The sequence below is a fragment of the Anguilla rostrata genome, chromosome 10 (genome assembly GCF_018555375.3).
Source record: "Anguilla rostrata isolate EN2019 chromosome 10, ASM1855537v3, whole genome shotgun sequence".
NCBI classification, from domain to species: domain Eukaryota; kingdom Metazoa; phylum Chordata; class Actinopteri; order Anguilliformes; family Anguillidae; genus Anguilla; species Anguilla rostrata.
Window position 1 is genome coordinate 26,181,457 of NC_057942.1, and position 18,003 is coordinate 26,199,459.

The following is an 18,003-nucleotide window of genomic DNA, read 5'->3' on the forward strand; positions in this document are numbered from 1 at the left end:
TCTGTTTATCTCTTGAAATAATCAGTGGATTGTAGATTGATAAAATGACAAATAAGTGAAGAGGACAAAGAGGCAAGTGAGGAGGTGTAATATAATAGTGATGAATATAATTTACAGAATGTAAATTAGAACGTACACTGATGAGGAAGAATCAAATGGCAACAGTAAATAGGGAAGAAGAAATACTAGGAGATAAAGATGACCAATATACCACTCAGTCAATTTTACAGTTTCGTATCTTATTTGAAAAACATACAGGCATACAGCACAAGTCAAGAACATTGGGACAAAACAACTGCTTAGTTCACAAGCAAATTAAACAACTGGTCAAGTTACATTTTACTAGAAATAAATCAAAGATAAATAAAAACATAACTCATAACCTGAAAATTAATTTCCATGTTCATTGTTTGTCTTTTCCTGCTCTGGAAGTATTTATACCATTTCAATTCTGTCCTAGAGAAATCCCAGTATGAGGCATTGTCCCGAACTCTGAGAGTTTATCATTAGTTCAGCTCTTTATAAGCTAGAAGATTCATAATTTTCTCCTTGAAATAGCAGAAAATTGTGCACAAGTTAAATGTAAAAATGAAATATTAAATATTATAAGAATTTCACACATTACTTAAAATAAATGGCATGGTATTTATTTCAAAAAGTATGCAATATTCAATGTGGAAATCGTTCAAACCCAATTGTTTGAAGTAATGTGGTATATACTTCAATATTACTGTGGAGTGACAAGGGTATATATTTGTCTTTCATCTTTGAGCTTCTTATTCCACTGCTCATTATTCCTTTCAATATGTCAGTTGCATTTAAGGCAAATTTTGACACATCAGCATTTTGTATTACCTTCTCTTTTCAACCACAACTAAAAAAAAAAACCTGTATTAAGATTTCTGTGTATACTCACTGGTGTGTGCTCATATTGCATGGTGCATAGAATGGGAATTGTGAGTATCACATCTGCAATCATTGTGCCATGTGCCACCTCTAGTGTGTGTTTTAGAGTGCAGAACACTACAGTGCAGTTTAAAAGTGTCCAATATTTAAGAACTATCATTACTGTGCTTTTTGTGTAACGTGATAAATGAGTGTGACTAAGGAGCCCATCTGGAGTTTTTTTTAGGTAATATTAGCAGACTGAGCACAGTGAACACAGTGGTATATCTATAAACAAAGATTTATTGACAGAAATTCATTTAGAGATATATCTACGGTACCCTAGTGAAAACATCTGGAATGACTCTGAATTAGTAAATTATAGTGCCTTTGATAAAACAAGCACAGTTGATTTAACAGGCTTTTTAAATTATGATAAAAAAGATAGCATGTGCCAAAACCTTGGGTCAAATTATGAAGAATGATTAAACTTTTAATGTCTTTCACATAAAGTGCATGTCCATATTTGTGCTACCAGACATATAACGTAGTGCGCTGAAAATGTTAAACTTACTGGCTGTGAAAATGTTACTGTTAGTGCACAGGTAAGGGTAATTAAAACAAAAATTGTATAAAAATGAACAATTGCATGTTACAATATTTAAGTCGTAGCTCATACAACCATAAATATTCATTTGGAATTCTCTGACCCCCTAGGTTACACAAACCAGTTTTTGCATGTCTCATCAAATTTGTCAGAAAATCACAACAATAGTCATAATGCTAGCAGTAGTAATTAAAAGTAAGGTGACATACCCACCAATATGGCAGCATGAATTTACTCAATTTTACAAGCCTGTTATTGAGATATCAGTTTTAAAATTACACCTTATGTCTAAAAGTAGTGTCTTTTTCAGTATACATACTTTTCTATACAACAGAGTTCAGTCTTTCAGATTTAAACATTATAAGATCCTAGTCCATTACATTGGCATGAGATGCAATAACATGTAGTAGCTCCCATAAAAAAAGTCCAAATAGTTTCCATGCCCTACTTAAACATTGACACTTAAAATTGTTATTTCTTTGTACTGACGTCTGTGAGAATTTAACCCAAATATTCCAATCTCAACTTTAAAATGCACCTTTCTATTGTTCCCATGTGTGCTATTAAAAAAACAAATGTAGGGCAGCTTACGAGGCAACAGTGTTGGTACAATTTTAGGGAGTCTTGGTTTTTAACATCGTATAGCTCTCTTTTCTATAGTCCACATTTCTACAATGGAGAGTGCAGGGAGTATCTTTCCTGAAGAGCATTCCAGATTTTTCAAAATGTATCCAATTTCATTCAAGGTCATCAAATCTCTGAGTCATTTCCTTTGTTTTTCCTTATTTAAATTAAGAAGAAACAGAAGAACTTCTGTAATTCTGAAAGCAGATGGTGGTCTCCTGTTGTTCTGGTGTTTTTATTCTAGTTTCTGTAATCATGTTTCTTTTCTTCATGCTCTTACTGTGAACTCAGTTTTACTAATGAAAGGACAAGCGTTACATAGTTTTTCCAGTTTTATGTACCCTCAAAGAGAATACTAAAACATTTTCAAATAATTTTGTATATGAAAACGTATTGTTCCGCTTCTGCATCACCAACCAATACTTCCGTCACATTTTACACTTACTCGTCTGTGCTTATCTTAATCTTGATTGACATGACCAGAGATTAATAAATGGGACTGGTAAAGGAATCCAAGCAAAGCCTCTATACTGTAGGCTGTATTACTGAAGACGTATGAAAGGAGGTGGGGCAAATGGAACTTGGGTATTTTGAAGGCATAGTAAATTACCCAAAAGGAAGACAGGCCGATCTCTCAAACCACTAAGAGCGATTCATGGAAAGAGAAAAAAGAACAAATATGTTAGTATTATCAAACATTTTGAATTCCACAATATAATTTCACTGTGGGGGTTAGGGGTATTGATGGGGGGTCTTATGGATCTGCCTGGAGCAGAATTGTAACACAGCAGTTAGACCCAGATTTAAAGCACTATCAAAATAACACACCCATGTATTTAATATGAGAGTATAATTAAATAATAGGAATGAAATAAAACAGATATTAATTGGTATAGTGTTTCATAGAACATACAAAAGAAAATGCAGTTAGGGTTAGGGTTAGGATAATATAAAATGCCATATGAATAACATATATTCTACACTACATGTGTACATTTGGCTCCTGGGCAAAGTGTTGAATTGCCCTGCTTTTATCATCCAATAGGTTTAAAGTCTTGCTTCTGGGATATTTTGCCCAAAGGTTGTGAAACATCTTTGAAGTATCAAAATTTAGTGACAGTTATATTGTAGTACAGTATTGCAAAGCCAAAAACAAAAGGCAAATGGAAAACCTTTCTACAAAATGTTCATCATATAAAAAATACAAACATCTGAGTTACCCGATTCAGAGAGACAACAGATTGCCCCTCTCTTCAATAAGTTGCTGGGTTTCTCTGGGTCAAAAGCGAGTGTTCGGCCACACCCACAGGTCCCGCACCTTTGACAACAACTGTGAAAATTAAAGGGTTTTAATTGATATTTACAGCACTGTGAAAAACATGAACCATACAGCAAAGTGAATAAGTAAACAAGCACAAATAAATGTTTTCAGTGCATAAAATAACCAATTATTAAGATAAGTACAGCTTTTTGGGTGCTTTGAAATAGTCAAATTAGTTCATCAATCATTCAACATAGAACACTTTAGAAGATGATTCACCAGTATTGTCCTTGTGAAGGAAGGGTGCACAAAAAAAATGTTCTCAGAAAATGTATTACAATGAAATAATATAGACAGCTTCATAATGTTTGGGATTTGGCTCTGCCCTCCACAATTTTTGATTTCCTATTTGTTATACTTTGGTTTTTCCAATAAGAAATTATAGCACTTTTTATAAATAGTCCCTTGTCTTTGGAGTCTGTTATTGACTCCACAGTTGTATGATTCATACAATCGCAATGGGCCTGGTGGGCCAAGGAAGACCTCTACAGTTTATAATCATAGAATCCTCACCATAATGAAAACAAACCCTCAAACACTTGTCTGACAGATCAGAAACACTCTTCAGGAGGAAGGTGTGGATGTGTCAATGATTAATGTCCGCAGAAGTCTTTGTGAACAGAACTACAGAGGCCACACTGCAAGATGCAAAAACAGGATGGCTAGCTTACAGTTTGCCAAGAAGTACCTAACAAACCCTACAGAGTTCCAGACAGATGAGACCAAGATTCACTTGTATCAGCATGATGGCAAAAAGAAAGTGTGGAGGCCAAAAGGAACTGTCCGAGGCCCAAAGAACCCCCTGCGATACAAGGTGGTAGGAGTGTTATGGTTTGAGAATGTATGGCTGCCACAGGTACTGGTTCACTTGTTTTCACTGATGATGTAACTGCTGATAGCAGGAGCAGAATCAATTGTAAAGTGTACAGAATGTCTGCTCAAGTTCAAGCAAATGCCTGCAAACTTATTGGATGGATCTTCATCCTACAGCAATACAATTGATCCCAAACATACTGCTAAAGTCTGTATGAGTTCAAAAAATCTGAATTCACATGAAATTTAAGGCAACTAACCCACAAAATAAGCTGAAGCTAAAGATTGTTGCAGTACAGGCCTGGCAGTGCATTGCCACGGAAGACACTCAGCACTTGGTGATGTCTATGGGTCAAAGAGTTCAAGCAGTCATTGCATGAACAGGATATGTGACAGACTAAACAAGACTATTTTTATTTACATTGAGAAAATAAAGAATATCTGCACACCGGCAAATGCTCCCTTGTGTTTTATTTACATTTCAATGTTTTTACCCAGAAGGCCTTCATCAGGAATGCCACAAGGGAATAAACCACAAGGAAGCATTTGCTGGTGTTTGGGTATTCTTTATTTTCTCATTGTCTTATTCTTTTGCCCTGAACCAGGCCTGGCCACAAGGTATAAAAAGTGTTGTAATTTCTACATGGCGAAACTAAAATGTATAAAAATACACTTCAGTTGCCGCCATCTTGAATTGGTGGCCATTGTGAATTTTGTTCTTTCATATGCCACTTTTCCCACTTTGACCTGGCTGATTCACATTAAACTTGGCAGACCAAAAACCACTGATCCAAGTCAGTGCCTACTGGCACTACAGCATTGTCAATGCTTGAATTTCAAGCATTAAATTATGATAAGTACTGCTTTATTTGACTTAGACACCTGAAACTAATGTCACAAGACCCCCCTTCTCACACAGAATAAATATACTCAATGACCCATTGGACTATTATAGATTTACTATAGATTTACTTCCATTCTGAAATAATTAAAATATATAACCTCCTAGACAGTTTGTCTGATTTACATTAAACATGGCATATGACATCAACAGAGCTATCCCTATAAATGCTGCATAAACAAACTTTCCTCAGGAAATGCAAGTGACATTTACAGTACTGCCCCAGAGTTACAGTGAACTGTAACCCCGGAAACACGCAATGGGCAGTGAAACTTACTAAACTGTGGAAAACCCATTTTCGGCTCACTTTCGGTTCTCACCCATCACAGTACCTCACCTCTCTTGCCATCGTACCTCACGGTGTGGTGCCACCAACGAGACCCAACGTTAAAAGTTGGAGGCTGCTAAAACAAACCCAGCTTTTTGAAGTTTGTAGTGCGAAGACAACCAGAGATCTCTTTGTTAACTCCTGCCAAAGTTTCCCATTCCTGGACAAAGACGCCGTTTCTGTACTAGCTATATAGATGACAGGAGGCCGGTTACGTCCCCAGCCTCTGCTTGCCTGGGTAGTGCAGGTGGAGGTAATACCTAATTGCTTAATTGCTCGATTGCCTCCACCTGCCTGTGGCCCGATATGATTCCCTGCAGTATGAGGCTGGAGAGATCTTCTTTGGGATCTTCTTTCGGGTTTCTTTTGTGTGTGGTTTGTGATTTGATTTGTGGTTTTGGGTTTGTAGTTTTTGTGGAGATTGCTTTGTTTGAACTTTGTGGGTTTTCCTTTGTTCAGTTTGTGATTAGTTAGTTATTTATTCTAATAAATGTCTGGGTTTGTGTTTTTAAACCGGTTTTGGATTGTGTTTTTGGGTAATTGGCTTCTTGTTACGGCTTTTCGAGCCAGGCCGTAACAAATGGGGGCTCGTCCGGGAGCTGCCATCCCACTTCTGACACTGTGGTTGCGGCCCTGCGAGCCAGCCGTAACAAGGCCTTATAACCTTGTGCTAATTCATTCCTTCTTATTAATCTCTTTCCTTATAACAGGAAGGATCTACGCATGTGGTTTGTCTTTAATACTAGCGAATGTAAATCCAACATCAAATTCATGTATTGACATTTGTCGCCTATGCATGTGGGTCTGCTAAGGCCCAGTTCATACTTCTCTCCATTCATACACTACTTCGTTCTTTCTTCCCCACGTGTGCACATACATGCACATGTACACTCACCATCTCCACTACACACATCTATATTCCCTTCAGTATATATCGCTTTATTGTTTCGCTCCTCTTGTAAATAATAAACCCCTTTTATTTACATTTGGCTGTCCGTGTTCTCACTCTAACATTGAATAAGCCATTCTATTCAATGAATAAAATTCCTTCAGTTATCAAATACATTCCTAATACTTATTCATAGTATTATTAAAATATTGTAATTCCAATGGATTTGCCATTAATATTGTAATTTTAATATTTTAAAATTGTCCACATGTGAGGACATAAATATACATCTACGTTTTTGTGCCCCGTATGTGAAGTAGAGGTATGTCCCACACTATGCAAAGAATTGTGGCAGGAGTAAGCAAATTAACTTGCATGTGGGCCTGGGTTAATGCAACAAGATAATAAATTCAAAATGATTTGACATTGGTCTTGTAACCTAAAGGTCGCAGGGTTGATGCCCCGGTAGGACACTGCCGTTGTACCCTTGAGCAAGGTACTTCACCTGCATTGCTCCAGTATATATCCAGCTGTATAACTGGATACAGTGTAAGTCGCTCTGGATAAGAGTGTCTGGTAAATGCCTGTAATGTAATGTAATGTAACCATAGAGTTTCAAATATGGAAAAATATTAATTAAAATATTATATTTTACAGATATTCCATACATGCCACAGTGACTAATTGCTACATGAGGCACATGAATCAAGTGGATTGCTACCATTTTGCTTTGTCCAACATAATCCAGTCAAAATAAAGTATTGTTTCACATTATAAAAATGTGCAGGTTGCTCATGGGTGAAATTACCACGGTCTGTCTGACCACTACAGTAGGGCTATATCAATAACGTTCCCTGCTCAACTGCTGTCTGGGAAGTTAATGAGATTGTTGAAAATTTTGTTGAAAATTTTGCACAACACAAGGTTAGTAGGATACCCTTCAAATGAGTTAGTAGACAAAGTACTTTTTAAGAGGATCAGTGTGGGGTTTCAAATTGTCATCAGGCCAGTGCGTCTCAATAAGTTTTATACTAATTCGTTTTTGATTTGTGTGAACACAGCCGCCATAATAAACAGTAAGCCAATGATTATGAAATTTCAATTAAGGATAACTAATCCACATGCACAGTTTCTAAAAGTGAAAACACCAGATAATTTTCAAGCTCTAAAACTATAAGTAGGGTGGGTGAGGGTGTAGTTAGTAAATAATCTTTTTGATCATGAAAAGAAGAAATGGGTTGTATGGTTAAATATGTATTGCTGATGTAGATTGGGGGTAGCTTTTGAGTGTTTACAGGTGGTAACAGGCGTATTTTATTATAAGGTGATTATTAGCCACCTAGTGTGGTTAAATATGGGTGGAATGGTGGTGCAGTGGTTAGCACTGTTGCCTCGTAAGAAGGAGGTTCTACACCCCAGCTGGCCAGATCCTCTCTGCATGGAATTTACATGTTCTCCCCATGTTCAAGTGGGTTTCCTCCCACATGCATGTCAGGTTAGGTATACTCAGTGGTCTAATTGTTAAATGTTAAAAAGGGGGATGGGGTTGCTGGCCCTGAACCTGTACACTAAAATGAACAAAGACAGGCATGGGATCATAAAACTTTTTAAAATTTGAACTGCTCCAAAGCATACATGTTCTTTTGTCTTGCATTGCACTTGACATAGCTAGTTAGCAAATGTTAGCCAACTAATTTCAGTTTACTTAATATACCAATAGTAATAAATAAAAACAAACATTTAATAATGAACAAATAACTGCTGCTGTCTCAATAAAGCTGTCCAGGGAATGTCTTAATCATGTCAGATAAATTAATTAGACCTAGGATCACAGTAACATGGATATGTGGCAAATGTGAAAACACAATATAGTGGTTCCCAGAGAGTTTTTGGAAAACTGGGGGCGAGACCCTGAACTGTGTAGGAGGGTCTGGGTGCATGCCTTTTAAGTAGCTTCTGCCTACATTTGAGCCATCAAATAAATTAAGTAAAACCTGTCATGTGCTGCACAGGTTTCTTTAAAGTGTTTGGAATGTTGCATGTTGCTCTAATGTTGCAGTAGAAATATGGCACTGCATTCGACATCAGATTAAGAGATCACATTAAACTAAAATCTTAATAGAGAATGAAAATTAACACATCAAGGAAAACATATCTACACTAAAACACCTCTTTTATCAACTTCAATCAACAAGTTCCGAACAGAGACTCTCTATACGGGGGATATTGCAACTCCATGAGCATTTAATGTCAACATTCAGCTAAAGACAGTAGCCTACTTGATCTTGATTAACATTAAACTGCTTTGCAGAAATTTATATAATAGGCCCTTTTCATGCTGCGCATTCCGAGAGCGGAAGTAGGCAAAGGCAGTAGAGTCTTACTTCCGGATCTCTATCACTCCCATTGAGAAAAGCTAGACCATGGTGCAATCAAGTCGCAAATGTCACTGTAGTGTCCCGTATTGTTCCAACAATAATAAATTATGTATACATTGTATTCTGATACTACCAGTTATTAATGCTGTTTTAAACTGGATTGTATATGTGTTTGAAATGTATTTTTAGCTAGCTAGTTCTGATATCCCAAGCTAGCTAAAGTGGCTACTGTATTTTGAGCTTTGCCAGGTAATTTGATATTGTTATCAAAGACAAAATGGGTTCTAGCGATATATGTAACTGTACTGTGTAGCATTAAAACTATACGATCACAAACTCAATGGCGCTCTATTTTAACGATCTAAGCACACGGTTTAAAGCGCATGGCGCAAGTGCATTTAGGGCATGTCCAAATCCACTTTTGCTAGTTTAATGGCGGATAATCTGAGCGCAAAGTAAGGCGCATGGTTCAAAGGGGTTGTACTTAATTGTCTCTTAATTAATCATAGGTGTGTTTTGGGTGGAACATGAAATAAACCAATCAGAGTGTCATCTCCCATTCCCTTTAAAAGCCAGGTGTGCTTGCACCTTGGCGGATTGCTATTATAATGGCGGATTTGCCAAGTAGTAGTAAAGAACGCTTCTCTGCAGAAGAAACAAATCTGCTAGTGGACGAAGTGAAAGCGCGCGAGCAGACCATCTATGGCAACAGCAGGATTCCACCAAATATTATATGAACATTATGTTAATATATATAATATAATATAAATTTTATATTACCAATATTATGACTAACCATTATGACATGTATTTTTTTTTTTTTATATCGGGTGTTGTGCACCCGCCTATGTAGGCGCATATTACTACCTTAATAATGCGCCCTTAAAATAACAGTAAAATACTGCACCATTGACTTAAGACCAGGTTTTTGTTGGTCAATCGCTTTCTGCTGCCTCAAGATAGCAATGCGCCAACAATGTGACTCACCACACCTCATTTTAAGACCAACACGCCCATGGGCGCTCAGATTTGCTATTTAAACAACGTGGGCGCTGCACGGGAAAATGACAACTGCGTCGGTCTGAAACTGGCAAAGACACTTGCGTTGCGCTTGGCACCGCTTTGCACCGGGTGTTAGATAGAGCCCAATGTGTAATATGTAAACTATATGGTCATATTGTGCTCCCTTTTCCTTATGCTGGTGATGAGTGTGGAGCCAGAGACGCATTACGTTATTGTACTGTATATAGTAAGCGGCTCAAGGTAGTATCAGAATACAATGTATACATAATTTATTCACTGAAAACATTAATAACTGGAGAACGTGGCGCCCTCATCTCTTCTGATCGCTGTAACCCAGCGAGCTCGCAATCCATCATCCGATGGAAAGTTGTGGAAACTTAAATAAGAATGCATTGGCTTGTTGTTGGAACAATACAGGACACTACAGTGACATTTGCTACTTGATTGCGCCATGGTCTAGCTTTTCTCAATGGGAGTGGTAGAGAACCGGAAGTAAGACTCCACTGCCTTTGACTACTTCCGCTCTCGGAATGCGCATCGTGAAAAGGGCCTATAGACATAACGTCACATATCCCAGTCGGGATATAACTTTGCCAACTTAATTCTGGAAATAATGTAGCTGGAAATAATGTATCATCAGCAAAATTGCTTTTCACACTGCACTTAACCCTGGGCTAAATGTATTCTAGAACCATTGTAACCCTGGGCTAACAGGCCTTTTAACCCTGGGTTAACAGACGTTTTACATTGGCAAGTTCGAAAGTGGGCTAACACTGATTTTAACCTAGGGTTAACTGGCCCTGTTCCAGAGCAGTGTTATCCACAAATGTTCAAGGTTATCCCTGTAAAGAAAGGCTAACTGTTGCCAATATCAATTGAGGTTAAAATAAACTTCATCACGATGTCATCAAAAATGTGCTCGAGGCCAGTGTAATGTATTTCTGGTGAAATCCTTTCGGTTACAAATGAGCAAACTAGGCATCTACCATTAATTAGATTAATAATAATAATAATAATAATAATAATAATAATAATAATAATAGCACTGCTAGTAATTATAATTATAATTATAGCCTAACAAATAATAAACAAAATGAATAAAATGTCTAAATAAGTATAAGAAAACAAACTGGTCCCAGAAGGAGATACATTTTTTATTAGTTTGTGGGCAGAGAAATCCGTTCAAATTGAACTTGGATGCCACCTTTAAAAACAAACTGGTTTTTGACCAGATCTCTGCAAAGCTGTCAGAGGCAGGATATGCAAGGTCTCCTAATCAGGTGATGGAAAAACAAAAAAAATAATGTAAGAAAGAATACAAAATGTTTTTTCCCATTTTCTCCCCAATTTAGTCGTTATGCCAATTCTCCGTGTGAATCATGGTCCTGATTGATGCGCTATCCCCTGTTGGTCAGGGGAGGGTGTAGACTACCACATGCCTCCTCCAATACATGTGGAGTCGCCAGCTGCTTCTTTTCACCTGACAGCAAAGATTTTCGCTGGGAGAGTGTAACGCTTGTGGAGGTTCACGCTATCTCCCCCAGATCCCCTCCCTGCTGAACAGGCGCCCCTACCAACCAGTAGGAGTCGCTAATGCAACGATCAGGACTCATACCCTCACCGGCTTCCCACCCGCGAACACTGCCAATTGTGTTCGTAGGAACGTCAAGCCGGAAGTACCGCTGCCGGGGATTGAACCCACGTCTCAGCGGTGGTTGGCGAGTGCTTATACCTCTACACTACCCAGACGGCCCTACTGATAACAATTTTTTAACAAGGTGACTGTAGCTACCCTGCAACGCTACATTTCTAAATTAATGTTAACTAGCCCTATAGATCCTCTACCGACATACAAACAATCAGCAGGTCTGTCGTGTACAATAGCCCAATAGCCCATTAAGAACATTTGGCAGTTGGTCCGCCGGAGAGACGGATTGGTCTTGGCTGCGCCGGCTGGTGGAGAGAGCACACGCACATGGGCTGATTAGCCAACACAGCCCAGGTGCGTGTGCTCTCTCCACCAGCCAGCGCAGGTGTGTTGCTCTCCACAGTCAGGGCCGAGACTGGGAGCTAACACCGAGAGCGCACACGCACAAACACGAAATCAAATAAACGGACCACTTCACCCTTCCCCCTCACGGGTGCCGGGTAAAAACAACAAACTAAATCAACAAGCTAAAATAACAAAGACAAAAGAAAGTAAAACAGAGCAGCAACTTTTCAGTTCACCTGCTCTGTAGCTGACCCGCCTTCCCGGCCAGGTCCAGCTCCTCCAGCATCCCAGCTGAGGATTACTTTCTTTTCAGTCTTTAGTGCTTAAAATAAAACGAAACAAAAATCATAATTGCGCTCTCGGTGTTAGCTCACAGCCACAGAACACTTTCATTCAAAAAAATGACATACATATTAATGTATTTGTCATTCACGGTAAAGGAAAAATGATTGAATCCATGCCTGTGTGTTTCTTTCAGAATAAAGGTTATTTGTGTTTGCGTTCATTTATGTTCCATCATAGACTACATTTATAAATGAATTACAATAATCACTTACTTTTTTTGTTTTCAATGTACAAAAATGCCAAGTTACTCACACACAGCCTACCAAGCACTGTCTATAAGTCATTATTTCAAACTAAGTTACTTGAAACAATTTAGGAAACATTGTATAGCATTGCTTTGGAATACAGTTTGTTTAATTTGCGTGAGCTAAGATATCAAAATTACATGAAACAATATTGGCTATCAATACTTTTAATGGCAGGCCTAGTTTTGAACTAATGACTTATAGACAGTGCTTTGTAGGCTGTGTGAGAGTAACTTGGTATTTTTGTATGTTGAAAACGTGTTTTTCATCAGATTACTTACATCTGAAATGTCTATAATGGATATCTATTGTCCCCCAGCAGCCACCTGTTCAATTAGTCATCCTTATTAAAGACTTTATGCAAGTTAGCCAGGATGAAAGTATTGGGTATGGTACGTCCCACCCATTTTTTTAATTATTAGAAAGCATGTGTGGATTAAGTCCAATTAACTTTAAACTCAAGTGATTGATTAAGTGTGGGAAAGTATGTCAACATGTGAGGGAGGGAATTCAAATTCAAATAAAATCAACCGTGTCTGAATGAATGAACATATCATCAATACTCGACTTATCTATTAAATACATTATATTCAATCAAGGCTAAATATACAATGTGTTGTTACAGTACACACAATTATACTCTGAATTTATACAGAATTATATTTGTTCTCTTAATTTGAAACAAATTAATGTTGCATATACCCCTCAAATGAATGTCTCTAAACCTGGATCAGTGTGAACTTTTATATTACGGACAAATACAAATGTGATCCTGCCTCTGAAAGTGTATTATTATTTGTTATTTTTATTATCTGTACTTACTATGCCTGGGCATAAAGCTCCAGCCTGCTTATACTGTAAGGGGACTGGGGATTTGTTTTTTTAAACTAGCTTAACACAGATTTTCAGTAAACAAAACAAAAAAAAAATCTGTTCATGTGAAACGCTGTGCAAAAACCTGTTTGTTATTGACTCAATACAAAAATAAAGACTGGATGATTGATTTGTCTGGGCAATCCAGAATCCCTCATTTGGAGGTGTGGGTATGAAGCACTAGGGTAAGAATCAGTATCAGAGCATCTGAAGTGTTTCAAGTGTATCTATACAAGTGCCAGTATTAGTCTGTACTCACTGTAGAAGGGTGAAGATCAGGATCAGCAGAACACAGCATATAATGCACATCACCAGTAGAGTGGTCATGGTTTGCTGTTTTTGATTAGTGGCCACCACTGCCAGCAGGTCTGCATGTTCACATCGCATTCCCACAAAGCCAGGGTGACACCTGGGGATAAAATAAAGGAAGCACAGAGGAAATAGTAGAGGGTGGTACAAACAGACAAACAAATGAAATAAAAGGAGACAGCATGTAAAAAAAGGGAGAAAGGCGTGGATATCACAGGTACACACGAAAAGAGGGAAAATGGCAGGATGAGTGTGAAGAAACAGCAATGAAGAAAACCTCTCTAATCCTCTCATTTATACAGCTTGTTCTGGTGCCTCCAGGATATGTTCCTCAACCTGTTCTTTCATATAGAAGCTCTGAGAAATTCTCAACCTGTTTTCTATCTCTGAACCATCCTCCTCATGCTGCTTCCTTTTAGCCCAGAGCCCTGGAGCTGAAAGGACAAGCATGTATTAAGTAGTTAAAGTGACAATCTCGAAGATTTCAGTTTTGTTCTCTATGGCGAGAAGCGGTAGGTTGCAGGTGAGCTTTTGGACCTCGCTTCCCATAGATCCAACCGGATCCAACCAGTGTCGCCTGTGTGACGTCAGTCAGTTGGCACGCCAACTATAACACTTACTATTTACTGAATAAAAAATGGTTGTTATAAAAGTAACGTTATGTACATACTCATTCATTGTCTAACATTAGGCTAACTCAAGATGTCTTTACACTGCCGAGCCGGGTTAAAATGCCGTAGCAAACCTAGGGTAGAATTAGTGATGATCAATTTCTGCAAACGTTCTTTATCCACCTTTTGCCCGGGATGAACATCTTTACACTGCAGAGAAGAATTTGCGGGATTCGCTGTGGCTCGTGCAATTATGTATCTCGTGCACAATAAGCAGTCTTTTTCGTGAATGATTGTTGTGTGGTATTTTTGAAACAACTGCCTTGCAAAATGTTACCCCTGGTGTTTCTGGTTTTGCTAGCTAAACTGTTCGAGAATAAAGCTGAGCTGGGTGTTAGCAATTAGCAATCAGAACAAGAAGAATAAAACAAAAACAAAGGAGATTTCATCAAAAAGGGCATAAAGGCTGAAGGAACATATGAGGAAGCGTAATAAAATAATAACAATGCTAATCCATACTGCCGTATTCTTTTATTTAGTTTTCTCCCGCATGACGTCTTCAGAAATCAGATCCGGCTCTGCTCCACATACCCCGGCTTTATTCCGATCATTATAATATATTGATGAACTCGATGGCAATGTAAATAACCGTAACGTTAAGGCCAGTTCAGATCAATGATTCGCAACGAGGCAAAACGGTTTTAGAATGTTGCAGAGAATATTGCAGCGGTGTGAACTGGCTAGTAGCAGAGCCGTTGCCTGCCCTGAGGTTTTAAAAGACCGTCCTTGTCAAATCGCCAAGTGCAGTTTTAGAAAGTTTACAATCAGACGTCTTGTAATTTTGCAAGTTGCACCCAGTCTCGTTGTGAATCATTGATCTGAACTGGCCTTAAGTTAGCTACACTGCAACGTTGCAACAAGGTATCGTTGCATTCGAGAGACAGTTTGCGAGGTCGGTACCGGTCGGTAGCGTTAGCTAGCGTTTTTTTCTAATTGTTAGCTGAAATTAGATTGTCTTAATTACATTAGCTAGCTAGCTAGCTAACGCAACGTTACCTGATATGAGATATGGATACTGTGCGCAACGTTGTCTAAACTAATGTTGTCATTCTTGACATGGTCCGGTAGCTAGCGTTAGCTGTGCAAATAGCTATGTAATTTAATAAAGTTACATTGTCATTAAATGTAATACAAAATCTACATCAACAAATAATATTATCTCTCATGTTACACAAAAACTTTAGGGTTCCATAACTCCCCCAACCCCTCCTTTCTCTGTTATTGTAACGCATGCAGACACCGGAAAAAACAGTACGCCGCTCACACACAAGAGAGTTGAAGAGCGAGCCTGTTGCGTTAGTTCCGCCTACCCTCTCTGGCGGACCAACCACTGAAGGGTGATGAAAAACGCGTCACTGTGCGCCGCTTGTGATTTTTTCCCGGGAATGTCGCCACAGACACCAAGTTTTTTATGATAATGAATTATGATAATAATAATAGTATAAATTAATATAAAAATAGGCTCAATCACCATTGTGTTACCCAATGCAGCGATAGATAGTGACTTAATGAAAATCTTCGAGATTATTACTTTAAGTAGTAACACCATGCATCTAATTAGTTTATTAGCACTGCCACCGCCTGTACAATGCTGTCAAAGGTTGTTCTGAAAGAAAATGGAATACATAACTGTTCTAAATAGAGATCTGCAACGGCGAGTTTGTACTCACAAGAAAGCAGGATCCCTTCTCAATAATTGATGGGACCCACAGGGAAAAGAAAATAGGGGAAGCCAAACTACCTGGTGCAGAAGTACACTGAAGAGCTGGCCATGATGGATCTCTCTTGGGGAGCCACATAATATATCACAAAGAATAAGAAACATAAAGAGCTCACCATAACCTTATTTCACATTGGGGATTCAGGATTACAAGCCCTATTTTCGCAGTCAAGGCATAACTGTCTAACTCTGCATACTTTGATTCGCCAGCACCTTGCGTGACCACTACTGTTTCACAATTGTACCTTGACTGTGAAAATGGGAGCCTCTGTCTGTCCGTCTGTGAGCATTGGTAAGAACACAAATATAGCAGATCATGGCAGTACCAAAGTGTAAAAAGGGTGGGTGGTTTAAAATGCGAACTTTAAAATTTTAAATTCAACACCAAAGTCCACACCATAAATAATTTTTACAGTAGAAAACTAGCAATTCCAGTAGCTCCCAGGCTTGTTTGTACTACTGTTTCCATCAAAATAAGTGCTCTATCCGGAACTGAGGAGTTTTTTTGCACACTCCCAGTTACACATATCATCATTTGAGATACGTATTTGCTTAACTCCAAAATGTGAATTCTCATGTAATTAATTTTCATTAACAAAAACCATTACTCAGAGCTACAAGTCATGGTTAAATGTACATAATGTATAAGTTTGTTGCAGAATACTTTTTTCATGTTTGGTTAAATTTTCTTTACATCCCGAGAGACATCAATAAATTAAGAGGTCTAATAAAAAAAGATCAGAGCTCTCTGACTTCCACTGGCTCTGAAATCAGCCACTCCAAATTTCACTGCACCAAAATTTTTACAACCAATCAGGACAGCTCTCTGCTATACCTGCCTGTCAATCATGTTGCTATGCATTCACAACGCTACCAGCATTGCCAGAGCACTGAGAGCAGGCAGAGTGGGTGAGGCTACACAGATAAGAGCAGAACAAAGGTAGCTAGACTAGCTTTACTGCAGAGATGGTGTTAAAGCTAGACCTCCAAATGGCGATACTACCCTGTCATCTTACATTTAAAAATATGTTTCACATTGAATTAGACATTAAAACATACAGATCATGAAAGCCAAGGTGTAAAGTAGTCGCTATATGTGATTGGTGACAAATGGCAGTAGCTATAGGTCTCAGTAGTCTAACAAAACTATGATGCTAGCTTGTCATCTTAAGTTTAAAACTACATTTTTTAAATCTAACAAGAGACATACAGATCATGAAAGGTTGGCCAAACAGTTCAATTTTAGTTTCATCTGACCAGGGAACACTCCTCCAAACAGCTAGGTTTTCGTCCTGGTGATCACCTGGAAACTTCATTCTGGCTTTTTTATATTTTTATGAACTTTTCCCCCATAATGATCAGTGCTATGTCTGAAGGAGAAAGGGTGAGGCTTTTAATCTAAAGAACACCATCCCAACTGTGAAGCGTGGGGGTGGCAGCATCATGTTGTGGGGGTGTTTTTTCTGGAAAAGGGACTGGTGCACTTCAGAAAATAAATGGCATCATGAGGAAGGAGGATTATCTAGAAATAGTGCAGCAAAACCTCAAGACATCAGCTAGAAAGTTAAAACTTGGTCACAACTGGGACTTCCAGCAGGACAATGATCCTAAGCATACCTCCAAAGTTGTAACAAAATGGCTTAAAGACAACAAAGTGAAAGTATTGGAGTGGCCATCACAAAGCCCTGACCTGAATCCCATAGAAAATTTATGGACTGAACTGAAAAAGCTTGTCCGTCCAAGGAGACCCACAAAGCTGACTGAGTTACACCAGTTCTGTCAGGAGGAATGGGCAAAAATCCCGGGGGGGGGGCAATATGCAATTTGTCTTGAAATCCATTTCATTTCTGTCAATCAATCTTATAGTACAATGTGGACCACAGAATCATAAAAACTACAATCTCAACTGCTATTGTCAGATTCAGATGCGTCTGTTAATCCCACAGCCCAGTACAGTATATCCTCCATGGAACTAATGATTGAAGACGGACTACTTTCGACTCAAGGATACTGTGGTGCGGGATATAGCCACCCCACCCCTCTGCACCAGTTTGTTCCTCACTCTGTCACCTCTTCTG

At 38.5% G+C, this 18,003-nt stretch overlaps 1 protein-coding gene across 2 annotated transcripts in view; it reads right to left on the reverse strand.

Moving 5' to 3' along the window:
• Nucleotides 1-218: 218 nt before the first annotated feature.
• Nucleotides 219-18,003, reverse strand: part of tgfa (transforming growth factor, alpha) — a 59,677-nt gene continuing 41,892 nt past the window's right edge. For both annotated transcript variants that reach the window (XM_064297719.1, XM_064297718.1), the window contains 3 exons: nt 13,485-13,634; nt 3,337-3,446; nt 219-2,758 (listed from right to left, as the gene is read on the reverse strand). In XM_064297719.1, coding sequence (XP_064153789.1) covers nt 2,751-2,758; nt 3,337-3,446; nt 13,485-13,634 — 268 coding nt within the window. In that variant the 3' untranslated portion in view covers nt 219-2,750. The remainder of the gene's footprint in view (nt 2,759-3,336; nt 3,447-13,484; nt 13,635-18,003) is intronic.